This window comes from Sander lucioperca, chromosome 23 (assembly GCF_008315115.2).
Source record: "Sander lucioperca isolate FBNREF2018 chromosome 23, SLUC_FBN_1.2, whole genome shotgun sequence".
Classification (NCBI taxonomy): Eukaryota; Metazoa; Chordata; class Actinopteri; order Perciformes; family Percidae; genus Sander; species Sander lucioperca.
Genome location: NC_050195.1, coordinates 7,817,181 through 7,845,000, shown reverse-complemented (window position 1 = coordinate 7,845,000; position 27,820 = coordinate 7,817,181). Strand labels below are relative to the sequence as shown.

Sequence of the window (27,820 nt, the reverse complement as noted above, 5' to 3'; positions counted from 1 at the left end):
TCGTTTTTGCAAATAGGCACTGCATATATCAGCATCAAATTACAGTGAATTACAATAACTTGCACCCAATGGAAAAAAATCAACCAGAATAAGGCAACGCTGCTGTCAAGGACAATATAATATATAGCAATCAATTTTATTATAAACTCTGACTGTAGACCAGTCGGCGCACATATTAAGCCAAGAGCCAACGTTGTATTTTCTTTGATTAAGTAAACAGTACAGCTCTGACTCATGCCAATCATGGTGAAGCTAGATGAATCATAACATAGCCAAGCGTGCAGCCCAAAGATTATCAGCTAAGATCTTGATTTAATTTCCTGTGGAAAAGGTGTATACATGCTGTTGTAGGCTAAGTTTTCCTGTCTTTTTTTCCTACCTCTCATCTCTCACTAATGGCACTTCCATTATTAGTGTTTCACTGTTCTCAAAAGTCTAGGACTTTGCCGCCCTGGGGGCACCTTTCATACGAGAATGCGGCTGTGGATGATGATGAATGTTTCAATCAATTAGCTTATTGCTCAGAACAAGTGGTGGGGCCCTGGAGGACCTATGAAAGGCAGTGACACATAACCTGAAAGATTACTCCAGCCGCCACGACAAAGACTCCTGACTCTGCGCTGTTTCTTGTGCGCTATTTTCTGCTGAGTGTGTGGAGTGAGGGCCACTGGCTAGAAATGAACATTTATAAACTGAGAATGAGATGAGAGCATCAGAGGTTGACCAAACATACAGGAAAGCATTGTACAATTTAGAGATGTTTGATTTTGATTATATTTTGAATGTTTGCAAAGGTAAAAATGTGTTGTGAATAGGGGTGTGACGAGACACCCAGCTCATGAGACGAGACACGACACGAGATTAGGTTCACGAGATCGGGATTGAGACAAGATTTTAACACTATTTTACAGAAAACTTCAATGAAGAAAAATAGTCCTTTTATTCAATCGAAAGTCACAAAATGAAAACCGAGCACTGAAAGGTTTGCCATAAACTCAAATGACTGGCTTCTCTCGCCAAAGTTGAATTATTAGTATTGACATATTGACTCAGTTTATCACTAAAGCTAACAACCCATATGGCTGCAAATTACTTAATTTCCACACCGAAACACCAAAACCACTATGCACATCCAAACCACAACAAAAACACATCCCATCCAAACACACACAAAATAGTTGCCAAACCGCTGCATGGCAGGGGACATTTGATGGTGTCTGTGTTTTGTACACTCAACAGCATGTGTGGTTAATTTCTGCCTCGCTGTGGTGTTCTTTCTGTTCTTGAGAAGCTGAAGTGGATATTCCAGCTCTGCCTGTTGAATCACTGTTACATCTTGACCTTGGTTCACAAGGTTGTCCTCACCCAGCCAGCTATCATCTCAATCACACGCTGATTTCTCCGCCGTGTACCTTGTGCTGCTGAATTAATAACGGCATCAGTGTTAAACAACTGCTGCTACCCTTCCCTTCTGCTGTCTGCTCTCACCTTCTGTCTCTCTCTCTCTCATTCTCTCTGTCATTTTTGCAAACAGAAAAGACATAACACACACTTGTTGTCCTCACTTGTACATGGAAATTATATTGACCTACAATCATTCCCTAGAGGCTTACGCTAGCCTCAAACCTGACCACTATATCGCCAATCCCAAATAAAAACCCACCCTGACCAAAGCGTGGTTTTGACCTTAACCAAAAACCTTTCTTGATTCTCGTTGAAGTCAAACAGTAGTTAACTGGCATTGGCAGCTATTATAACAAGTTCTTAATCTGCAAAGCACGGGAACAGCTACAGAACAACATACACTTCCAGGATCCTACGCACAAGAGTGTAACGTTCACTTTTGAATTACTTGAGTGCACGAGAGCCAGTTGGTTCATTCCCTCAGCCTGATTTACGACAAATGGCAGGTTGAATTGATGGGATTCATTTTGAAACACTTTGAAAAATGATTGCCAACTGAAATATATTAATAATTGTGTGTCACAAAAAAGATTGATTTGGGCATCAGAAATGTTGCTTCATTTGCATGCAAAGGCTTTGGGCCTCATTCTGTCCCATAATGAGTTGTCTTCTGTGTCAGCAATCATTTTCTACTCAAAATTCCAAATGGGAGATATACTGTAAATGAAGCTGTGAGGTTTCACCAGTATTCCACTACTGATATGAACTTTAAGTGCAACACACAAAAAAAACCAATTAAATGTGCAATTTTTGTTTTTAAATTTACTTTTGTTAACCGGTAACTTATTTAAGGGGTAGTAATTTATCCTAGAACACAGTAATGCAATCTATTTTAAATGTGCTTCTGAAGGTTTTTAGTCTAAAAGGTCTTTCTTCGATACAATGATTTCCGGCTTGAAAATTGTTAAGAAACCGCCTATATTGTACCTTTACTTACAAAAAGGATACCAGGAATTTATTTCTTTGAAATGAAACTGCTCATTTGGTCATGTTTACTTAAACTTATGAACAAATTCCCAAGATATAGCCTTTTACCTTCTTGGGAATTCCCCTGCTGTTGGAAACATGGCATCGTAGTGGGGCAGGGATTCCCACAAGGGACCTGTATCGAGAGTATAGTTTCACACCAGGCCACGGCCCTTACAACCTGCTGATCTCGTTTCAGCAATTTGGTTGGAGAAAAAGGGCACGAAGCATCCTAATTAACTACATTCCTTGCTATGTTGCCTATGTTCAGGAGCCTATAAATAGGGTAATTGCTAATTATCTACAGTGATCGCACCAAAGCTGTGATTATGCTTCAGAGTTGATAAGGGGGCTTGATAAGGAAATAGAATACCGCTGTGCACCAGCAGACTTAAATTCGCCATTCAATTTGAGCAAATCCTTTTGTGCTGCATGCAGCATTGTAGAAAAGTAGTGGAGAGACCAGGACATTGACTTCTACTCAAGATCAGGAAAAAAGGCAATAAATATGAGTTTCTTTCCACTGTAGAAAGAAGACAGAGATCTTTTTTTATGTTTTTTTTAGCCGCACAAAAATGTAACTGCCTGCCAATAGCATGTCCTGCCAACACAGTCTTGGTCAGAATACTTGAGTATACTTTGAATATTTTCTGTAACATTGCCTATATTTCATAATTCAATATCCCAAAAAATATAGACGATTCAGTTTGTGAATGCGCCATTTTGACATCAAAGGATATTTTTGTGTTACCAATAAATAAAACCACTGATACACAAAATTCTAATTCTATATTGGACAGTAAAGATGCTCGTGTCCAGCGGTCCTGTCTCCTGAGGGGTATTGGAGATGAAAACATCAAGGTTGAGGGCTGTTGGCCATTACACAGTGGGATGAGAGATCACAGGACACTTCTGGTTTTAACTCTCGCCCCCGGCCCTTGGCAGTGAAGCCCTTCCTTAATCACTGTCCCGCTAATTGGCTCTGTGGATAATGCTGGAACTCTGAATTTACATGGAAACACTTTGAAGACTTGAGTGCACTCGCCCCCAAGCGCTGTCTTACATTCGCTGTGCCCAGCCTCAGCAGTACACCGTAAACCGAGGCAGAAAGCAAACACTCAGTCCAGGAGGATTGGAAAAAAAGTGGAATGTAGAGGTAACATTTGTCTAGGGACCCATGAGATTGGATGTGAAATGAGTACAGCCTTTTACAAAGGATAGAAATAGACTTGAGAAAGAGGGAGGGACACAGACAAAAATATATAGAGTGATGGTAGCTTGATTTACATACAGAAAAGCAACGTGGCTGTTGCCTACACTTCAGTTATGTTCTGATTAAGCTGTTTATATAACCCTAACCCTGCACTGAGCCTCGGTGTTGCCACAAATAAAGCTGACTCTCAGCAGGTATAAAATCCAACAAAATCAATATTGTTTTCCACATAAAGTTTTGGACCAAACCAACCATTTTCCATCACTTATCTGTGTTCATGCTAGGCTAATCAAGAAAGCCCAGACGTGCTTCTCCTCCACTACATCCTCTGCTCCTCCTTAGAGATCTTAAGACGTTCCCATACCAGTAGGGATGTATAATCCCTTCAGTGTGTTCTGGGTCTGCCACAGGGGTCTCCTCCCACTTGGACCTGCCAGAAAAAACCTCCACAGGGAGGCATATAGGAGGATCAGATGCCCAAGAGTTCTCAACTGGGTACTTTCCACATGAAAGAGCAGGGGTTCAGGTCCAAGCTTCTTGCTGATAATAAAGCTACTCACCGTGTCCCTGATTCCAGAAACCCTGCAAAGAAAACTCTTTTCGGCTGCAATCAATTTCTTTCAGTCGCTACCCAATATCATTTAAGCCACTGGCTCTATTGTAACCTACCACAGTCAGCTTTATAATAGATAGATAGATAGACATTTATTGATCCTTTTGGAAATTCATCTTGCACCATACAGCTCATCAGATAGACAGACAGACAGACAGACAGACAGACAGACAACAGACCATAGATAACAGACAACAACAGGAGGTGCCACATCATCAGTGACATTTTAATACTATACCAAAGTGCAGTATTATCACACGGAAAGGATCAAGTTATTTTCCCTAACTCATTCAGAAGTAGGGCTGCAGCTAACGCAGCTATCGATTAATCTGTCGATTATTTTCTCGATTAATTGTTTGAGCTATAAAAATGTCAAAACATGGTGAAAAATGTGGATCAGTGTTTCCCAAAGCCTAAGAGGACGTCCTCAAATGTCTTGTTTTGTCCAAAACTCAAAGATATTCAGTTTACTGTCACAAAGGAGAGAAGAAACTAGAAGATATTCACATTTAACAAGCTGGAATCAGAGAAATCTTATTTTAATTTTTTTTTAAATCACTCAAACGATTAATCGATTATCAAAATAGTTGGCGATTAATTTAATAATTGACAACTAATCGATTAATCGATTCATCGTTGCACCTCTATTCAGAAGTGTAATGCTGGTAGGAATAAATGATTTGCGAGCCCGGTTGGTTTGTAAGGACGGCATCCTATATCTTCTGCCTGATGGCAGCACCTCATACGCCTGGAATAGGGGATGTAGCCCGTCACTGCAAGTTGCTTGTCCTTTCCTCACCACCCTGGATTCGCAGATCGTGGTCAGAGAATTTAACTGATGTCCAGCAATCTTGCTGGCCATGTTAACTATCCTGTGTAATTTATTTTTGTTTGTCACTGACAAAGACAAATACCAGGCAATGTAGAGTCAATATAGAGACAAAAGCAGTTGCAGTTTACAATGTCAGCAAGTGTGGTGTTACTAGAGGTGTGGCGAGATTAAAACGTGACGAGATTTCTCGTTGAGGTAAAAAGTGTCCCGCGATATCAGTACACAAGTGTAGAGCAGCAGCCAGCATGATGGATGAGTCTGACTTTGACCTCGAAATTAGCATAGATCCCCCTGCCTGTTCTCCAAAGTTGACTCTGAGTTTACTTTTTCAGAGCAATAGCGGAAGGAAAAAGCTGCCTGTAAAACCCAGTGTTAGAACGTTAGAGAGTACCGCCGCTCTCTCTTCCTCTCTCTCCCTCTCTCTCTCTCTCTCTCCTCCTCTCTTGGCCGAGACACACGCGACTGCAGCATGCAGTTCATTGTGGCGCTGTCTCACTCAGACCACTCTGTTTCTCTGTCCTTTTTAAAATGAGTCAGGAAGCGGACAGCAAAACCTAACTTTACTTTTAATGATATTAAACAAAGCTACATTTTCTCCCTTTGTCCTATAATGGTCATAAATCGATACTAGAGTAGCCTACTTCCTTGTTTAGTGCTGCAATTAATAAAATGCAGAGGAGGAGAAAATAGCATCTATCTTCACAAAAATCATCTGAGTGTTTGATGGTAATTTATTTGTGCTTTAAAACGTAATTACTGTGAAACAATAGTAAAATAAGATTTATTTCTCTCTGTCTACTGTACAATGACAAATTCAAGTACAAAACAACTGGTCTCAACTACTGCCAGAAAACGCTTGGTTACGTTGTAACCTTGGTTCTCTGAGTGAAGAGACTATCTCTCCACCGTATATGGAATAAGTAACAGTGTAACTGTTAGTTATACAGGAGCAAAGCCAGTCATTTGAGTTTCTGGCAACACCTTTCCGTGCTCGGTTTTCATTTGTGACTTTTGATTGAATAAAGGACTATTTTTCCAATCTTATGTCTTCATTAATGTTTTCTTTAAAATAGTGTTAAAATCTTGTCTCGATCTCGAGAACCCAATCTCGTGTCTCGTCTCATGAGCTGGGTGTCTCGTCACACCCCTATAAACTACAGATGGTTTGTGTTAAGGCCCGGACACACAGAGCCGATAATTGGCCGTTCGGCAGTCTGGCGAGGTCAGTGACACGAGTCTGTTCGGTGTGTTCCGTGCCGTCGTCCGTCCGAGGGGCTGTCGTCCTTCATTTTGGCCAATTTGACATGTATAATCGACGGGGCGGGCACTGCCGGCAGTCAGACTCAAATGACCCATCTGATTGGTAGAGTGATAACCCGGAAACGGGGAGCGGAGTCTCTCAAAATCTGGGGAGCGGAGTCTCTCAAAATCTGACGAAAATCTTTTAAACTGACCTTTGTTGATCTGAAATGAAGACAACTGCATGGCCTATTTCTTGCTTAAAATGTTTTCAGAAACACGTTTCGGTGAACTATTTTAGTACAATATGAGATCGTATTCTGAACAAGCCGCCATGACAGTCTGGCTTTGAATTTCCGGAGAAACCAGACCCACGTGATGCGTTCGTCCAATCAGCTGCCGGTTTTCATTTAGGGCGACAATACAGATTAGCGCTGCCTGCTGTTATGGAGACGTATTACGTCTCATCACTTTGGTGTGTTCCGAGGCACTTTTTTGACCAATTTGGGGAGACTGATCAGCCCAACTGCCTTTTCTGCCAACGTTTGGCCGTCGGCTCTGTGTGCTGGGCCTTAAATGTTTATCTATTTAGCACAACCACTTTGAATTGCTGACGATAACATTGATGGCCTGCAGCGGGTCAGACAGGACAGTGAACTTTATCAGCTGTTGTGCAAATAAACAGAATTTTGGATTCAAACATGTCATTAAAGAACAAGTATTTTTTTTCCCTATACTGAAATGCTTATTATCTAGTATAGTTTTTCAACATTGGCCACTTAAAACTAAAAAAATAGGCTTCCTTGAATCACTTTCAAGCTACAAATTAGGATGACAGGGATTTCAAGTAAGGCAGAACTGTTGCAGTTACAGTATATTTCATTACCCATGAAACTATTTGTACCCGTTGTCCCTGGGGGCTGCTTTGAGGTTGTCAGAAACCTTTGTGTATGCCTGATCTCTTAGTACTCACTGTCCTTGTTTTGTGTGCTCATGTATACAAGTGTGTGTACATGTGCTATGTCTGTATATCTGTTTGCAGGACACTCCGTTGCAAGTTGCAAGAGTAAACAATACTGTGCATTTTACCGTGTAAACGTGGAATAAATATTCACTTTGATACTTACATAAGCTGTGAATGTGATTATGACAGCAACATCCCAGTGGTGGCTGTTGTGTGTTTACTAGTCCCAGCCTGATGGCAGTGTGAAGCTCCGTCTTGGCCAGAGTGTTTATCTCACTGGTGTTTAGGCTTTGGTCTTTGGACTGCACCCAAAGCAAGGCCCCGCTGTCCGGGCAGCTCTGCTCCGGTTAACTCGTGCTAGTTGACCTCGTTTAAAGGCCGGCTGACTGTCTAGCTGTCCCTCTGAGCACAGAGCCACAGCCATCGAGCTCTCTGCCGTGTCTCTTTGTGTGTCTGAGTTAGAGTAATGCACAGGGTTGAAATTGTGTTCTGAGCCAGACCCAGCGCCAATTTAGCCCAGTCAATGCCTAACAGCTAAACATTTTTTTAGCATGAAGCCGGCTTGAAGGAAAGATACTGATGTCATAACTCATTCTTTTTTCCTCTCTGTATCTTTTGCTCTCTCATGCACAGCACTACACACAACCTCTAGTTCACTTTTCAGGCTTGCTGCTCTAACGTATGTACCTATTCATCATGAAGCATTATGTGACTAGTGAGCCAAATGTATATTGTGCCCTTTATTTTCTCAATGACAGCCAAAAAGTCAGAGGGTGGGGTTAGAGTGTGTGTGAAATTGTACCTGACTTTTTTATTGACTTAATATTGTAATTTTTAAAAACTAAAAAAATACTTTTCTCTATGTTGTAAATCTACTACTGCTGCATGTTACTCTCTAAACACAATAACTATTCCATGTCTATCAAGCCTGAAAAGAGGGATCTCACCTCGCCTGAATCAAGCCTATTGGATCCCATTTCAGTACATTAGATAACACTTTTTTGGCAGAAGCTTTAGTCCAAAAGGACTTCCAATAAGTGCATCCAAACTCGAAAGAAAAGAGCTTGAAGTGCAACCCACCCAAATAAAAACTAAAAGTGTTAAGAGGGCTACTGAACATCCCATCAGGTTTTGGCTTCAAGGCTCTTGCCATTAGTACAAATTGAAGGGGCATTCCAGCAATTTATCCCCCATTAGGCCAAGGAACTTGCAAGAGATGAGTAAAAAGAGAACGGTCAACACAGGCCCAACTTTTAGTCCTCAAAATGGGTCAAACTCCAAAAGCCCTGGATCCTTTACATCCATAAATGCAACTTGATAGTGTCTCTTTGTTAAGCCCTCCATGCCTGGTCAATACCTCTGCAAGTCCAAGGCGAGATAACCCTGGTGTTTTTTTTTCTTAGACTTGACAAAGTTCCTCCAAAGCCACAAAATACATTATACTTCATTGTTTAATAGACCAGGTAAAACATACACAGTCTAATTTCCCTACTGCCTTCATACACATCCTGAGCTGGCAGTGTGCCTGTCTGTGCCTCCTTTTTGTGCATTCTATATTTCAATCTGTAATTATTGGACAATAAGCTTTCCTAAAGGTTTATGCACTCTGTAGGATCATTACAAATATCTACAGAGGCCTATTAGTGGTTGATTAGGTACTGTGCTGGACCGGAAGAGCGTGGGCTTATTTCAAAGAGAGCGAGAGTCCTCGGCAGGCCTTAATTAGCTGATATGAATTAAGCTAGTTCCTGGTTTCCTGGTCAGGTGGAAGACAACTGGCCTTCGCATCAATTAGTGCTATACTCTTAGAGTTGTTTTTTATTCCCATGCTTCATGTTACAGAAAGGTGAAGGAGGAGAATTGCTATTTTTGATGTCAGGAGGAAGAGTATGTAGTGTGTATGTGTACATTTGTATGCAGGGAGTGCACAAATTAATACAATGATGTTCAGTATATATGCAGTTATAGTGAATTTATAGTCTGAATATATCTTAAAAGTTATTGAGGTCCTTACTGTCTTGGTAGCACCAGTATTTACACTGTATTGTGCTTAAAACAAGACGTACTTCGCATGCTCTTCTCATTTTTGAATTTAATTTTTTTTATCTTGTGGTATCAAAACATATCCGCTCAGGCATGAAACATGATTTGCATTGCAAGAAACACTTGTTAGGGCCCGAGCGCCGACAGCGGCGAAGGCCCTATTGAAACTGAAGGAATTATTTTCCCGGCAAATAAATTGGCTTTTTGAGGGGCTTAACATATTCAAAAACTCACCAAATTTGGCGGTCGCATCAAGTCTGGTGAAAATTTACGTATTTTAAGGGTTTCGGGAATATGCGCGCAAAAATGGCTCGCTAGCGCCCCCTACAATGTTAAAAAAATTGAGCCCCTGCAGTGCGTTTAACGTAGACTCACGAAACTTGGTACACATATGTAACATGTCAAGATGTACAAAAAACGTCATTGAAGCCATACCCTAAGCCCAACAGGAAGTCCGCCATTTTGATTTCAAAGTTCGAAATTAGTGCGATTTTGGCCATTTCCACATGTCGTACTTTAACGAACTCCTCCTACAGATTTCATCCGATCAACTTCAAATTCGGTCTGTACCATCTTAAGACATTAAAGATGAAAAGTTGTTAAAAAAAAAAACTTTTCGTCATAGGGCATGGCCGTGGCGGGGCGGCCATTTTGTGCGTTTCGCCGCCGAAACAGGAAGTGGGTGTAACTCGAGTGTACATTGTCCGATTGGCTCGAAACTTTTCAGGATTCATAAGAGTCCAACCCTGAGGACAAATAAAGGCCGATATTTACTTAAAGTCATAGCGCCCCCTAGTGGCAACAGGAAGTAGGCCTAAAAGTCAAGGTGCTATACTTTAACGAACTCCTCCTAGAGATTTCATCCGATGTACTTCAAACTTGGTCTCTATCATCCCAACACCTTAAAGATGAAAAGTTATTAAAAGAAAAACTTTTCGTCTGACGGTGTGGGCGTGGCGGCCGTTTTGAGTGTTGAGCGATGAACAAATAAATTGTTGTAACTTGAGTGTACGTTGTCGTATCTGCCCGAAAATTCTCAAGATTGACAAGGGTCCAGGCCTGAGGACACCTACAGGCCATATTTGACTTTTGGTCATAGCGCCCCCCGCTGGCAACAGGAAATGCGCCTTATATGACAAACATCATCCGATTTACATGAAACTTAGAATGTGTGGTCTACATGTGATAATGAGCCGGCCCCTATAATATAACCACGCCCATTTACTCAGGCCACGCCCCCTTTCATAACATTTGTACCGTTTAAGGTAGAGTCTTGTGTGAGGTGTCATTGAACTCAGCAGAGAGTTCCTTCATTGGTGATCGTTTGGCCCGCCCCCTATGCTTAAGCCACGCCCCCTTTCATAACATTTGAACCGTTTAAGGTAGGGTCTTGTGTGAGGTGTCATTGAACTCAGCAGAGAGTTCCTTCTTCATTGGTGATCGTTTGGCCCGCCCCCTATGCTTAAGCCACGCCCCCTTTCATAACATTTGAACAATTTAAGGTTGACCATTGTGTGAGGTATCAATGAACTCAGCAGAGAGTTACTTCTTCATTGGTGATGTTTTGCCCCGCCCCCTATGCTTAAGCCACGCCCCCATTCATAACATTTGAACCGATTAAGGTAGACCCTTGTGTGAGGTATCATTGAACTCAGCAGAGACTTCCTTTTTAATTGGTGATGGGTTGACCTATAATTTAGCCACGCCCCTTTTTATAACTGGTGACCCATTTAAGGAAGAGTCTTGTGTGAGGTGTCATTGAACTCAGCAGAGAGTTGCTTCTTCATTGGTGATGGTTTGGCCCGCCCCCTATGCTTAAGCCACGCCCCCTTTCATAACATTTGAACCATCTAAGGTAGAGTCTTGTGTGAGGTATCATTGAACGCAGCAGAGAGTTCCCTTTTCATTGGTGACGATTTGCGGTGTCTGAGTGCCGCGCAAATGCACGGTCGCAAGGAGCGGCGACCGCCGGTGACCCCGACGCGCGCAGAGGAGCGAGGGCCTGTCCATCGCTGCTTGCAGCTTTAATTTTTGTTTTGTTTTTACAATTTTTTTAAAAATATGAGCCTTTACGAAAGGGTTATATTGTACAATTTACAGGAAAAGTACACTCTCACAATCTGACTTACAATTTTCTCCATTACAGTGAAATAGAAGACTTATTTATGGACAACAGTCCAATATACACTTCAGAGGTCATGCACTGTGCAATATCAGGTAGTCTTCATTCTCACAGCACCGACATTAAATATGGCTGCTGATGGGCTTTTAAATGTGTAGTGTCAGTTAGGGTCAAACAAATGCATTCTTGGCAATGTAGTATACACAGCAAAAACATATATTATTGTATGCTGTAGCATTAATATTTTCGTTAACGTTACTATATATAACTTTTTAATGTTTCTGAAACTGTGTAATTTTTCATCTAATGATAATAAATGACCTGTACCAGCAAACGAGTGAAAATAGAGAAAAAGATGCATGAAAAGCACTTTATTAGTGTAGTGACTGCGACAGCAGGTGTAATTTTTCATCTAATGATAATAAATGACCTGTACCAGCAAACGAGTGAAAATAGAGAAAAAGATGCATGAAAAGCACTTTATTAGTGTAGTGACTGCGACAGCAGGTGTGGTTAAAAACACTACTACTTTTGTCCAAAGCGGCAGCTAGAATCAACACAAACTGAAAATTACAAATAGCCACTTTAAATGGAACTGAGGGTCTAGCCCAAATCATGAAAAATAGCCCCAGACCAAAAGTAAACAATGGGACTGTGGTGTCCACATACTTTTGGCCATATAGTATTTAAGCCTATTTCCCTTGGGTCTCCAATAAATTATAAATTGATCACTATCCACGGGACAAACACCACTGACGTTAAAAAAAATTGCACACAAGCCGGGTAGCAAGAGGGAGAAAGTAAAAACGGCCGAGTGTCTATTTTTGTGTCCTATGGCCCTTTGATAAATGCACCATGCTGGCCTGACAGCGTGACACACTTCGATAAAATGCCTCTCGCTTGCGGTCACACACATCACCATCGCAATTAGTATGTCAGAGTGCGTGTGATTGACAGCTGCCACAGCTGCCATGTAAACAATAAGGAGCGGTGCTGGTGGGGGTACCTGGGGCGTTGGAGACACACAATACAAGCTCTTGGTGTTTCCTTTACATGTGACTGTCATAAAGAATAAATGAGACATCAGATTTACCTATCTCTGCACTCACAGGTAGGTGACAGGAATAGAAACTTTTTATTTCTCAGTATTCATTTATTTTCTTTTTACAGTTTAATTATAGCACAGTTTTTAGAGGGCAAACATTTATTTAGAGATTCTGTACAGTCAAACACATTATTCTCGATCATATAGACTTAATTAATTATCAGTTAATTTGATGTGATTTCTGCACTCTGGCAGCACAGTCGATGCCTTCAGCTCATTATGGATTGAACAGTATGGCTGCTCGAGTTGCTCGCTATCAATACATAACATACAAAACATAATTATTAGCATATGTTGTTCATAATAGAAGTAGGTCACTGCCTATGTGTGCTCTGTTTGAAATACTACAGCAGTATGTTGTCTTATAGTTAGAGAGGATTTAGCTGTATATATTGTATATTTCACAACAATGTAATGATATATAGACCATGACCATATTTCTTGATTAACTTATTATTTCTTTCGTCTGTGACATGTCCAAAATTGTGAAAAATGTCCATCACAATTTTCCCGAGCGATAGGTGATTTCTTCAGCTGTCCTTTTTTTACCAAGCAACTGTCCAAAACCCCAAAATAATTATTTTACTGTCACATATATGACATGTGAAATGACATATATTTGGCAATTTTACTGGAGAAAGGAAAATATAAGTAGTTTCAATTGACTAATTGTTTCACCTCTAAAGTATAAGTTTATTTACGTATCTTCAGATCTCGGACGATATGATTTTGTTGACTAAGGACTTAAAGTGGAGCTTTTTTCTAAACAAAAATCAGCATTGTTTACATCCATGTTTGCTAGCTTACATCAGAGGCAGAGTGGCAATTGGGAGAGTCGGGACTTTTCCCGGTAGGGATGGTAGTGTTTTGAGGCCACGAGGCCCGGTCTGATAATAGTTATACATTGCAAGTTCTTAGCAACACCATCCGGCGGCCTGACCGTACGGTGGGCCGCAGCAGCCTGTTATTTCAATACAAACACAGGCTAATCAGAAAGCACTAACGGTCACAACCATTTCTAGGATTTTCAGAAATAGCGGCCCCTCCCCAAATGGCATAGCCCTGGTCAGCCTATGACATAAAGCCATCAAACACCTCTTTTTTTCTTCGTCAGGTTTGGAAGTCTATCGGTAACGAGGGCCGGTAGTCTACGAAATTTCCCGGTCGATTTTTTTGGTCCCTTTCCGCCACTGGCTTACAGTCTTTTTCCTGCATGCATTTTGCTTGTGCATTGCCACTTTTCTTGCATTACCGCCATCTGCCAATCATTGGAATAATGTGACACCTATAAACCAAGCATCACCCAATCATCAAAACATTGGTTTATAGTGCATTCGTGGTGAAAAAATATAGATTGGTACCTTTAAGTTGCCTTTAATTCTCATTTAATGTTTTGTCAGAACTTGTGTTATTTTCAAATGTTAAGCATCTCATTTTGGACCTGAAATCATCTTCAATCAGTTGTCTTAACATAACTTCACTGGAAGGCAGGCTGCGCTGTCTAAGCTGCTTCACCGTTCAACATACTCCACATCCAAGCCCCCGCATCAATCACCGCAGCAGGCAGGAGTGGGAAGCACTGCCAGGGCTATTCCTTGCTCTCACTTTCTCACACACGGAAAATAACGCTTATGAATGCTCACACACACACACACACACACACACACACCCCTGTCTCTGGCTGTTTCTTCTAGTGTCTCTGTGAGGTGGGCATATTAACACAGTAGCTGCAGCACGCTCCACCTGTCCTGAGGAGACAACTGCTGGAGAATCAGAGATGAAATCATGTTGCACCACAGTGCTCATTTAAAGCTGCACCAGCAGATATTTATGAAGGGATACACAACTCAGCAGCCTGAATCAAAACCAATTTAGTGGATCATCTATTCTGCAGATTTTTCCAATTTTCCCAAATAAAATGTACACTTGTTGCCATCAGGATGCATTGAATCAAACCGTTGTCATCTGAACTGTTTCCTAAGCATTGAGTGAGCTTGTAATTCTCAGAGAGGCTGATTTACCAACGTCAGATTTGCCTCTTTAAAATCTTTGACTGGCCAGGTTGGTTAATATGACTGTTCACTGTGAAGTTACGTCTTGCTGTCATTTAGAGACACTAACCTACATATTTGTTGCAGGTTTAAAAACACAAACGCACAATAAAACTTACAAAACATAAGTGTGGATTGCTCACAACATCTCAACCATCTATTGCTTGGCTACATGAGGCTCGCTAGCTTTCGGTAGATTCTTGGTGGTTGCCATGTTGGCTCGCTTTTTCACATTTATTCGAAAGAGAAGTAGGATACAGCTAAACTGTTGAACACAACATTTACATACACTACAGTGTGATCTTCATACAAAGTTTATATGACAATGTGTTAGCAGACAAACTTTAGCTGCTAAATGCTCCACTATGTTCAACAGCTTTTCGTTTACTTTTCTTTCTGCCGTTATAAAAAGCGAAATTAGCAAATATTTTAATAGACGTCTTGTGAGTGTGATATCTTGTGTGATATCTTGTTGAAGTCTAAATAAGTGGCAAAGTACTGTACACAGGTTTACGGTTTTAAGATCAAAAGGACCCTTTTCAAAACTGTCACCACTGAAATGACGAGCCGTGTTAAACACCTTAGTGTAGTGCCACTTTAAATGCTCTGGTCTCTTCAGTGGAATTTGTTTGAGGAACTTGTTCACTGAATTGTAACCTGGTAATTACCTTGTGCTTTTGAGCCCTGGCCTGCCTCTCCAAGGCTTTGACTGAGGGCTTACTTTCTCAGCATTCAGACCTTACCAAGGACCTTGAGAGACAGTCAGAAATAGCTGCCTCTTAAGACGTGCAGAGTCCAGTCTGCTGTGAAGAGCATCGCGATGACTGATGCTTCATTTAGACGCTGCCACTGGCCTTGCCTCTAGATATCACAGTCAGGTCACAAACACTTCGTAGCGTGTCAAGTGTCAGCTGAAATACCGTTGCTATTCTGGGCCCCTTGTCGTTTCTTGGGACTCATAAGTCATGATCATCTCTGCTTAGAAAAACAAACCCAAATGTGTTCATGCAGAAGAGAAGATCTCATTCCCACAAGACATAGAATTAATGGTTTTCATTTAATCAAGCAAATAAGTCTGTTCTTAATTTAGATATTAATTATATCTTGTAATTTGGCAAAGTCTGCCAAGGATGCCCCCTGACGCCCCTTGTCTTTTTCTCAGCAGCCCGCAGTCTGTTTCCTATCAGACTTTCAATCAAATAGAAGTGGCTCCACTAATTTAATATTGAGTGGTGAGGAATCTCACAACTTAAATAATTAGACCCTTGTCCCTCCCACAAGACATTTGATCCCAAGTTCTCTTCACTGATTTCCAGCTACAGGCTTTACTTTTGGTTTAGTATTGACATATTTCAATTGCTTTTATATTAGTGTCTTATCAGTGGGTATTACAAGATGACGCGTTTAAAATTCTTTTCACTAAAATGTCTAATTTATTTTTTTATTATTATTAAGTCAAGTTCAAATTGCATCCACTGTCTTCTCTGTGTGGCTAATGTACATGTTTTTGACTTTTCGCAGTGTTTGCCGATCCAGGGTTATGGATTTGTCTTGGACAAGTACACGTGCCACTGCAAGAAGGGATTCTACCACCCCAACAGAGTGGCTGTCAACGGCTTTACAAGTAAGTCGGTGACAAACCTATTCAGATATATACTTCATAAGAATGATTGGTCCCTGAAAGGTGACTTCAGTAGTCACTTTTTAAAGGTGCTGTAGGTAGGATTGTGAAGATCCAGGCTTTAGCCAAAGAATTTGAACATCGACAACTTCTCAGTCCCTCCCCCCTTTCTGCTAAAGCCCAAACGGTCTCCTAAGCCCCTCCCCCCACAAGAGAGAATGAATGCGTGTGCATGAGCAGTGATTGACACACAGTTAGACACCCCCCCTGGCCCTGATTGGTGCATCTGAACAGGAAGCTGTGGATTTTTGCAAATCGCACTACAGGCTGTAGGTGGTACCAGAGGAGCCGGATTTTTTTTTTTTTTTTAATTACCTGCTTCAAGTAGTTCTACTGGAACATAGGGTCAGTTTCAGCAAATATGACAGAAAGTTAGTTTTATAAGTCTTACCTACTGCATCTTTAAAGCGTAACTGTCGCCAAAATGCAACCTAGGGGTTTTTGTGAATGTACCCGAGTCAAACTTTCGTTTAAAAGCATAATTAGGACGGAAGCGTCCCTTTTAAAATTTACCGTATTCTCGTTTTTCGGTCAAATGGCCTTTTGAATGGGAGTCCTAGGGGCACTTTTATGCTAGCCTCAAAATAGCTATTTTTAAAACACTAAGAAGGCTCGACACAACATGAAACTTTGCTTAAAGTATCACCAGGGGCTCTATACCTTAACGAAAGCATTGACAACATTGTTTGTGTACCCAGAGTTTGCTAAAAAAGGTTTTGAGCAACTCACATTAGCAGTTGTTGTTTACACTATCCGCCATTTTCCCAGTCCAAAATAGGCGATCTCCGAATGCGAATGAACAGACTCCATAGGAGGAAATGTCATTCTTATATGAGGCTCCTTTTTCAACTACAAGGTCAATATTGTGTTTCACTAACGACACAACAACGAATTATCCGTGCATTTATATGGAACTAAGCTTTTGGAGCTTTCCATCTTTACTCTCCTCCCTCGACTATTTTTGACTGGCTCGATAGACGGCGACCGGAAGAACAAGAGCTACAGTGAGTTGCTCAAAACCTTTCTTTTTAGTGAACTCTGTGTAAGCAAACAATGTTGTCAATGCTTTCGTTAAGGTATAGAGCCCCTGGTGATACTTTGAGCAAAGTTTCATGTTGTGTTGAGCCTTCTTAGTGTTTTAAAAGTAGCTATTTTGAGGCTAGCATAAAAGTGCCCCTAGGACTCCCATTCAAAAGGCCATTTGACCGAAAAACGAGAATACAGTAAATCTTAAAAGTGACGCTTCCGTCCTAAATATGCTTTTAAACGAAAGTTTGACTCGGGTACATTCACAAAAAGACCCTAGGTTGCATTTTGGCGAGAGTTACGCTTTAAGGGCAACCCATCAGAAGAATTTGTTCTGTTTACAATTAGAACATTCTAACCTTGATCCTTTTTGGTGGAGGCATAGTTGGTACCTTATGTGTTGGTTGGTACAGAATTAGATTATTTTTTGTTTTGTACATGAAAGTTGTGGACCTTGAGTTAAGATTATTTTGTTAAACTGTTTTTGTTTTGAGTTGCAAATTCCAAAACCCTAACCTTGGAACAACCTGAACACGCTTGAGCATTTTAAAATGTCTCAATTCTTTTTGTTGAAGCTACTTTGCTCTTCTGGGGTTGGGATCCCACATTGGGTCATTTAATATTTCTATAGAATTAAATTTGACCTCCCTGTATACATTTGAAAACATAATACAAAACAGTGTTATTTAAAATCACATAATGGCTTTATAATTTGGGGTCAGATGAGGTTTGGACTGGAAAATGCAGAAGTCAGAAGAAAAGTGGAGAAATATTTTTTAATGATATTTCACAGTTATGGTACAGTAAATGTCTTCCATTTATTGTGTAGATGTTTCCACTTACAACGTATCAAAGTGATTTTTAGGAGAGTAAGGGTAACAAAGTTATGGACTGGGCATTAACTCTTTCAACCTGATTGAGGCATTGTGCATCAACAATCAAATTGCTGTAAACATAGTGCTGATATCAGTGGAACTTACTGTTTGCAGTGATACCAGTTTTCACTCTATCAAGGTTAAACAAATCGATTTATACACTTGGAAATCATGTAACATCGAGTGCTCAAGTTTATTAGTTTGCTCTGAAGTTGCATATATGTTGATTTATCATGACCAACAGCTGTTAGCAAAAGAACCATAAGTTCACCTTACATTATGTAAAGGCTGTGTAACACCAACCCCGACGGCCGACCGTCGGCAGAAAAGGCAGTCAAAAAAGTGCCTTTTTTTTCCAAACCGACCATTATGGCGGCTCGTTCGGAATACGATCTCGTATTTTACGAAAATAGTTCATCGAAACGTGTTTCTGAAAACATTTTAAGCGAGAAATTTCAGATCGACAAAGGTCAGTTTAAAAGATTTTCTGCAGATTTTGAGAGGCGTTTGTCCCGCTCATCCCGCTCATCCCCGCTCGTCATTTCCGGGTAGCACTCCACCAATCAGATTGGCCATTGAGTCCGACTGCCCACCCACCGATTTCAACATGTCAAATAGGCCAAAATGGATGCCGACAGCTCCTCTGGCTGACGAACGGCACGGAACACACCGAACAGACTCGAGTCACTGACCTCGCCAGACTGTCCAACGGCCGATAATCGGGTTGGTGTGTCAGCGCCTTTACCTGTTACATTATATAATATCTTCATTTTATAACTATGTCAATGAAAGAGGCACGTGTTTCTGCCCTGTCTAAAAAATGAAGTAACCTGGGGAGGCTAATCAGGTTCAAGATGGGAAATATCTTTTTAATGGTACTTACTTTATTCTGTCTGCTGTGAGTTAATTAAAAAAAGGCATTTGCAGACACAGAACCCCAGTGGTTTTCACCTGCCCTCATACTTTCATTTTGATCCACTTTCCCTCCTGTCTCATCCCACACAAACCTCGTACAGCATGTTCCTCTGTGTCTATCTCAATTGTACCCCTTTTCTCACCCATTTCCCTCCCTCCCTGCTTCACCATCTTTTTGCACCCATTTTTTTTACCGTAAGATGTTTTCCCTTCATGCTCAGAAAAGCAAAAAATGATCCACAATTTCTTTCTCAGAGAGCTGGATATCTATGTCTGCTTCTGCTTGTTTGTGTTGTTTGTTGTGCACACGAATTTGCGTGTTCATGCATGCAAGTCTGCATGAAAGCGCTGTGTGTGTGTGTGTGTGTGTGTGTGTGTGTGTGTGTGTGTGTGTGTGAGAACACAAAAATAGAGAGGAGAGGCAAGCCTGTTAGCGAGGCGTACTGCTGCAGTCTGGCCCACCATGGGGCCAATAACAAGCCCGTTAATCCACAAGGGGACATCCTTGACACTCCTTTGCAGAGAAAGCCAGTGCAACTAACTTCCCTTTGTCTCCTAGTGATCTTCCTTTGTGTATCTTGCATGTAAATATATGGAAGAAGTTGCTGAAGTTTCCTCTGACTGTCTGTAAACCGTAGGAGCAACAAGCCAACGAGAATGAGCTGAAGGATATGACTCATTGCTACGGAGATAAGTAGTCCTTTTGAAGGGATCAATGATGTGCAGAGTCATAGCTTTGAAAAATAGGCCAGTTTCTTTTTAAAGGCAAAATCCCTTCAAATCTCTGAGACAATGGCTGTTTCCAATAGAGCCTCCATAAAAGCTCTGTATAAGTCCACTATTCGTTATCTATGCAGCCATATGGGCATCTCTCAGGGGGATTTCTATACAAACCAATAACAAGTCCACTAGCTTCTTGCTGTCCTTGTTTGGTTTTTACCTTAGTTTACCCTGGTTTTTTATCATTGACTGCTGTCTTGTATGACCACATTTGACAACAGAGCTGCTCTTTTTGAAGCAGTTAGTGCTTTAGGGCCTGGTTTATACCTCAACCTCAGTGGTAGTTATTGAATGCTTTTTTTCTCACCCAGATCTTGCATCAAAAACATAGATTTTTATAGTTTCAGCCAATCAGCTAGGTCATCAGACTCTCCATCGTCCATCGTCTTGCCCTTGTCGGGATTAAAATGTCTTAAGTTCTGGCACGTCTCTGTGTTTTTTTTCCGAGAAAGCCGCAGTTATCAGCCTTGTATGATATGCCAGCGACTGAACAAGGTGCTGCAGTGTTGACTTTTCATGTTCACACATATAGATCCATCTTTCTTGTGTTGACACAATGTCGATGAATCTTTTGTAAGGTCAGAGAGGGATAGGCTTATATATACTCAGGATGCTTCAGTCTGTCATAGACGCACTTTATCTCCTTTATCTTTTAATACTGGTCTCATATCAAGAGGAAAATTCAATAGCAAGGACACTTAAGAAAATAATAGTTTTTCCGACACAACCTGGTTCTATTTTAAAAATGTATGGAAACATGAACAAATTCGAAATGAACTTTGTGTAAAAATAGCAACTGCATGACAAACTGTGATACTTCGTCAATATACTTCAACAGGGATTCAGACACACTATTACTCTTGCATGTTAAAATCATCTGTTACACTCACGATTCTGTCCTTCCTCACGCACATATGTAATTCTGCTCTTACATATCCATACCTGTGTGCTCTCAAAGATTGACTTACAATTTCAACCTTCAAACCATTACTTTTAGAAAACATTTCAACTGCGTATCCATTCATTTTAGTACACAATTCACCTCTTATCCATTTATTTTAGTACACAATTCAACTGTTTTGTCCATTACCTTTAGCTAACAATTTTTTAACTTTTGTCTATTACTTTTAGCTAACAACTTGGACAGTTTCTGTCATCAGCTACTTTAAAGGTGTCTTTAATGTAAAAAGTCAATACTCAAGGTTAAATGTGCAGCAGAGAGTAACTGAAGCTGGATGGCTTCAAGACCGAAACTGAGGTCCAGAGAGCGGGCAGGCAGTGATGAGCCCAAAGATGAGTTCAGAGAGCTGGTTTAGGGACCAAACCGTGACAGGGTAATCTCCAGATCGGAATGGTGGGTAGGGACAGAGTGGAGGTGAGCAGGCAGCAGAGCAAACACTAGTGGTGCAGGCCACGTGTCTTGAGGTGGATAGTGCAGTAGGTCTGAGACAGAGTGGAGCAGGGTCTGAGCAGACAAACAATTAATATTGAAACTAGAAGCAAACAGACCAGAGACTTAACTTAGACTGGAATCTATCTTCTGGCCAAGTTACCACACTGATAGATGGAACGATCTGGTGAAGATGGTGAGTTCAACCAGGACTTTTGTACAGGTGAGATGAGTAGATGATTGGCAGCAGCTGCGCTTGATGAGTGGCAGAGCCCCCAGTGATTGAGTGACAAGCCCCTTGACCTATATGCACAGACAGGGCCACAAGGGAAAAGGAAAAACACACTCTAGGAACTGGGGAGGCTGCTGCCCCATAACACCCCTGGTTAGGAATCACTGTCTTGGAGCACAAAACTAATGATATCTGCAGAAGGTTGATAAGCTTTATCAAGCCAATGACAAATGAGCCAAGAGAAATATTACTGGGTCAATGGTTAACTCCTTTATTTCTCAATCTTTTTGACAGGGATGGGGAGAAAGGGAAAAGCTGCAGAGAGCGGTCCCAATGCGGACGAGGGGTCTTCCAGTGACTGCCTGCCATGCCAGCAGGGCTGTGCCTACTGCAAGGACGACACCCCCTGTGTGGCACGAGAGGACGGCCCCCTTCGCATGGCCGTGCTCTCCTTCCAGTGCCTCTGCTTGCTGATTGTCTTCGTTAGCATGGTGCTCATCTACCACTTTCGCAGGAATAAGGTATGTGTCATTACATGCTCATAACAAACATTCCCTCACAGAGTTTGATCCATGTATTACAATTTAATGAGCTTGGCATTTTTACCGGGACTAAACTGAGATTGCTACAGAGATGCTTAAGCTTTCTTTTTTATTTTTCCATTATTAAAATCTTTGAGATACCACACAGTAATATAATTCAGCTTTTAGGGAATTTGTTCTGTCAGCAGCACATAAGCCACAGATTCAATTCACAATTACAACATCACATCAGTTGCATGTTTGATGTTTTCTGGGTCTTATGGTCATCAAAGCCCTCTGGTTCAATACACCAGTATGTGGGTGGTCACAATAAAGCTTTGAACTTATTTCAAACAGCTCAGGCACCACAGATCAACTCAACATCAGCAACTTGGACAGCGACCAGTGTGTGCAAATGAGACCACTAAAGCGAATTTACTTTAATTTATACATTGGGCCACTGACAGCTTCATGTTTCACAGTTTGAGTGATAATATGTGGGCATATAAAGACTAAATCTGTCCCGGTTTTAATTCATATCATATATTTTCATCAAATCTCTATTGTGAAATGTGCCAATTGAGAAATAATTGATACGGTTCGTAGGTTCGCACCTGGCTGACAGTGTCAACGACGCCCACTTATTTAATCACATTAGTTAATAATATATTTTCTACATCACCTTGAAAGGGGATGACATTTTCACTTCATCATCAAAAGATGAAACCATTTCACAAACACCAAACTTTCTCTATGCAAAGCGGAGATTCCGATTTAGCTCATGCACTAGATATTCATAAAAGCTCTAGATTCAGTGGTGTGGTATGGTGCTAACATTGTAGATTTCTTTATCCAGATCACCAAAAATTGTCAGATTATTGGAATTATATAGAGTAAAGTGACAATTGATGAGATCCTTGCTTTTTCTGCATGTTTCCGTGCATGCATTTCCCAGAAATCAGTCAAAGAATGTGGACAGTGTGGAGTTAAATGTTCAGTGGATAAACTTTGAGAGTGTTCTCTCTTACTTTTTGTCTGCTCAACCTCGGCATCTGTTTTTACTACCTATTTAAGTCTTATTCCCAACAAATTGCTACAGTTTTTACCAAAACATACACGATTTTACCCTGCAATACAAAAAGCTTAATGAGTTGAACATAGAGCAGTATAACAGAATTTCTTCGGTATGTACTGTATGTGTACAATTACTACTTTGAAATGTGACTGTAAACACTGTATAAGCCTTGTGTTGTGTTATTTAGGCCTACTGAGTTCACTTTCTACCGAAGTAAACTTTTGATCGAACTTGAAATCCTCTGAGCCTCTAGTTGCTACTGTCAATTAATTGGCTTAATTAAAGGCTTTGTCTTGAGCATTAGACGTGCAAGGATTAGCCTGAAGATTCACCACATTACTGACGGGGGAACATCTAGCTGCTCTATCTCCCACATACCTGAAGACTCAGCCATTATATCAACCAGAGTTCTACAAAAGATCGCTCTCATTAATAAAGCAGATAAAAGTTTGAGATACTCCAGGGCTTTGTCAGCATTTAAACACCACTAATGTAATCCCGCTTAATCTTATCAAACTAAGTTTAAGAGCTTAGTTTCAAAGCTCCCCACAGACTTTGCGATAAATCAAAAATGGTTAATTTTCATAAACAAATTACTTCATTTGGGTTGCATATTTGAATATATCTTAAATGAGATAAACACTCATCTGGTCTACAAAGCTGTGGCTAGTGTTTTGTGTTGTCTTTTGTATGTATTCTTAAATAAGTGGCAAACTTTGACTCTGCTCTTTGAAAGCTCCCTCAAGCATCTAGTCAGTTAGAGGACAATATTTTGTTAAATATCTTACACAAGCGGAGCACAGACAGTGCATGAAAAGGTGAACCCTTTTATAAAAAGTCCTTGAGGCGAGAGCTTTCACTGTTCTTTGTTCTCTTTTAACCAACAAAGAAGAAAGCTCCATTCCCCTTTTAAATCCTCCTGGAACATTATGATAACCTGCTGTTTTAGACTTGATTAGACCTGCTACAATATGAGGGGCGTTTTAAGAGTTATATTCTGAACAGCCCTGTATCCATTTTGTTAAAAACAAAACAAAAAAAAGCCAGTATTCTAGTACAATTTAGAGGTTTTGAACATACACTTGACTACCATTCCTTGAAATTTAAAATTAAAGCTGCTGTAATCAATATTTTTATCTTTAGCTTTCCAGCATTAAACAGCAGACAGCAACATTAGCAAATATAGTACTTTTAGAATTTAGCTGCTGAAGAGCCAAATATTTCCCTCAGGAGTTGCTGGAGACCAACACAGAGCTAAAAGAGGAGTAATTTGCCAGGTGGCCATAATCACAGCTCCAAATGAATTCTAATGTTGCTCCATGTCGGCTGGATGTGTAAATAAGCAACTGTTTGCTAACACGTTAAAATAACAACTTTATAAGGAAATAGTAGTATGACAGCGTTGTGTTTCGCAGCTTGTTGCGCCAGCCCCAAGTCGCCAACATGTCGGCAACAAGTTTATGTCGCCAACATGTTTATGTCGCCAACATGTCGCCAACAAGTTTTAATAAATGGTGTATCTTTCTTTTTTGGCAGAGTATCAGAGCATCAGGTCTAGTCCTACTGGAGGCCATCCTGTGTGGAGCTCTGCTTCTCTACTTTCCGGTAAGCCTGAGACACTCAAGGTGTGTGTGTGTGTGTGTGTGTGTGTGTGTGTGTGTGTGTGTGTGCGCGCTCATTTCTTGCCGTGTTTGCTGATAATCCTCATGCCATGCTCCTTTGAGCTGAAAGCAAAAATCTTCTCCTTGACTGCAGGTTGGCCATTCAGTTTGACAGTCAGTTCAAACTGTTGCTCATTCATCTCAAACAGAACAAAGTTTCATATCTGCAGCAGCGGCACAGAGCGGGATTGTTTGCGTGGTCAGTCCATAAATCATACCTGGTGTGTTTTTTTGACAGCCACATGGAGCTGTGATAAGCAGGGTTTTCACAGCCAAGGTGTGCATGTGATAAAACGGGACTGGCAGAGACAAACTTCCCAGGGCTTGTTGGTGACCCCCTGCTAACTGTACACAGAGCTGGCCAATGAACCCAGCAGCCTGTCAACACTACCATCTGTTGACCAGCCACTCACGCTGCCTTATACAGACTGCGCTCATTCAGACCTTCACACACAGAATAAACTACATTAAATTTTATTTGACCTTAATTCATATTCTGGCCGTTTTTCGACGAAACCGGTCACAATATGTATGTATTTATTCTTAAGTACATCATCTTAGAACTACCCAGCCACTATTTTTAAACATTAGACCCCTACAATTAGGGCTAGGCAATATGACCAAAATCTTTTATCCAGATATAGGTCATCTCGATAACATATATCACGATATAGCAAATTTTCTGGTAATTCAATAAATAAATAGTCTGTAATAACCAAGTAAAGCCTATTATTATGTGAAATAAATACTTGACAAATGAAAAGTACATCGTTTTTCTCATTTTATTAAGAAAAACATAACATGCAACGATCATTTTATTAACAATATTTGCTTGACATTGCAATTAAATAATATAATATATACGATAGACGTTTCATACCGTGTTGACGATATATATCGTCACAATGTCCAGCCCTACTAACAATGAATTTGGGCATAAAGCTTTCAAGGATTTATTACACTGTTTTTTTATATATATATATATATATATATATATATATATATATATATATATATATATACCCTTAAAACCTTTCATACTATCAGGCTTTAAAAGTTGTAGTTTGTGATAGTGTCTTGCAGGCAGAACAGTGTGTGGTAAAAGGTCAAAGTGTAAGCAAAGAAAGTTTCGAGTTTCAAGTATTTATTGGCCAAAGCTAGTGGATGTCCTATTATAGAGCAAACAATCAATGAAAACAGCATTCTTTTATCTTCACTTTTGGCATTGGTTTCATTGTTTCCTTTGGCCCCGTATGACCTCTTGGTTTTGCTAGTAAAAAGACCATCAACTGCAAATGGCTTTATGTAAGACTGAGACTCTTTCTTCCTTTGGTGTACCAAAGAATTGAAAGAATGTACAGTGTTGTTGTTGTTTGCCAACTTCTGAAGTACCTTATTATTCCTGCAGATGACCAGACTCTGTTCAACACCCACACCATTGATTTACATGTATCTATCTTCCTCTTGGGTGCTTGGAGTATTGGTTAATTGCAATTTAGTTGCAATCATGTGGAGCTATATGCTTAGCGAAGCAGTGCAGGGTAAATGTAATTAATGCCAACTGATTTAGAGCTGGCTAATCAATGCAATTTGCTGCGACAAGGTTCTGGAAAGTAATAATGTTTGAAATTTGCAGAGTGAAAGCAAGCTGTGAGTCAGATTATTGGTTAGTGAATGGAAGAATAGTAGATACTAATCCTGTATCCAGCTGGTGTAGTGATGGCGCCGAATGCTAAAAATAGATTGCTTGTAAAAAGGTAGTACAAAGGGAACTTTGCTTTGTATCTTACTCTATAAATCCTACCTTATTTAGAGTTTAGATTATTCTATTAGATTATTCTGTACTGTTATGCTAAAATGCTCACTGTGACCACGGCCGATGTTATTTTGATAAAATATGTCGGCCCGATCATGTGGAAACAGCATCTTTCTGCTTGGCTCTGTGCAGCACGCTAGATTGATCTCCACCCTGATGCATTTCCATGTCTGCCCTGTGAAGCCCACAGAAGAGCTGTGAGGGTGAGACGCATCACTCCCAATCTAAATATAGATTCAGAAATATTCCGCCGCTGCTGCTGCTTCTATTTTAAATAATTCCACTATTATTAAGCAGCAGGAGATACATCTTTCCCTGCTCTCATGGCATTCAGCTTTGTGGAGTAATTCAATTCCACCCCTTTTCTCTTCCGAGTGTCACATGCAATAACTTCAGCCCCCCCTGCTTAGAAATGATAGGGGAGGAGGGAGGAACAGGGAGTGCAGAAGGAGAGAGGCAAAATTATGGCAGTGCCAAAGCCGGCTATTTCCGTCTGGCTGTGGAGATGAGGAGAGCGGACACGCATTTGTGATTCACAATGTGATCCCTGGATTAGCTCACCAGCTCTGCGTTTGTCTCTTTGCAGCGTCTTATTGACGCTGCTGGGGAGGCTTAGAATGGAGTAAAGTAACAGAGTTTCGATTGCCGTTCCTACTTGTTTTTTCAGATGCCACCATCTCCTCCAGTCAAGCCAAGAATACAGACATGAGTAATGAGTCAGAGGCGTTGTGGTGCCACCTGGCCTCAATTTGCCAAAAGACACTGATAGGTGCTTCACAGTAATGGGGGAAAAAATGTGTTAATTAAACATGATTTTACTTGTCGTAACAATATTTGTAGCTAATGTGTCACAAAATAGCTTAAAGGAACAATGACATTTCCACATTAATTTTGCCTTTCCTTTTTTCCCCCAGTTTTGGTTACTCTTGTTTATGTTTCGTCACTGATTTCCTGGTGATATTTCTTCTCTTCTCCCCACTTTTTCTCCTTCTTTGCTTTAATTTGAGCATGTATATAAAAAGTGGTTATTGGTAGAAAACAGAAGGAAATGCTGTAGTAGAACAACTTCCCCATGCACTACAACAACACAGCGTATGAGTCTTATTTTCTCTTTTTTTACTTGCTACCCATCTGTGTATGCACCAGTGCAGGCTGCCCCAAAGACCACATTAGCTGTCGTTCTCTCCCTGCACGTTCTCCCCTGTGAGCCATGTCACGCCTTCTGCTCTGCTGCTT

At 40.7% G+C, this 27,820-nt stretch overlaps 1 protein-coding gene across 2 annotated transcripts in view; it reads left to right on the top strand.

The window, feature by feature from the left end:
- The window catches only part of gpr158a (G protein-coupled receptor 158a), a 69,854-nt gene that overhangs the window by 18,671 nt on the left and 23,363 nt on the right, over positions 1-27,820 (top strand). For both annotated transcript variants that reach the window (XM_031297706.2, XM_035998020.1), the window contains exons 3-5: positions 16,134-16,236; positions 21,806-22,032; positions 24,644-24,712. In XM_031297706.2, coding sequence (XP_031153566.1) covers positions 16,134-16,236; positions 21,806-22,032; positions 24,644-24,712 — 399 coding nt within the window. The remainder of the gene's footprint in view (positions 1-16,133; positions 16,237-21,805; positions 22,033-24,643; positions 24,713-27,820) is intronic.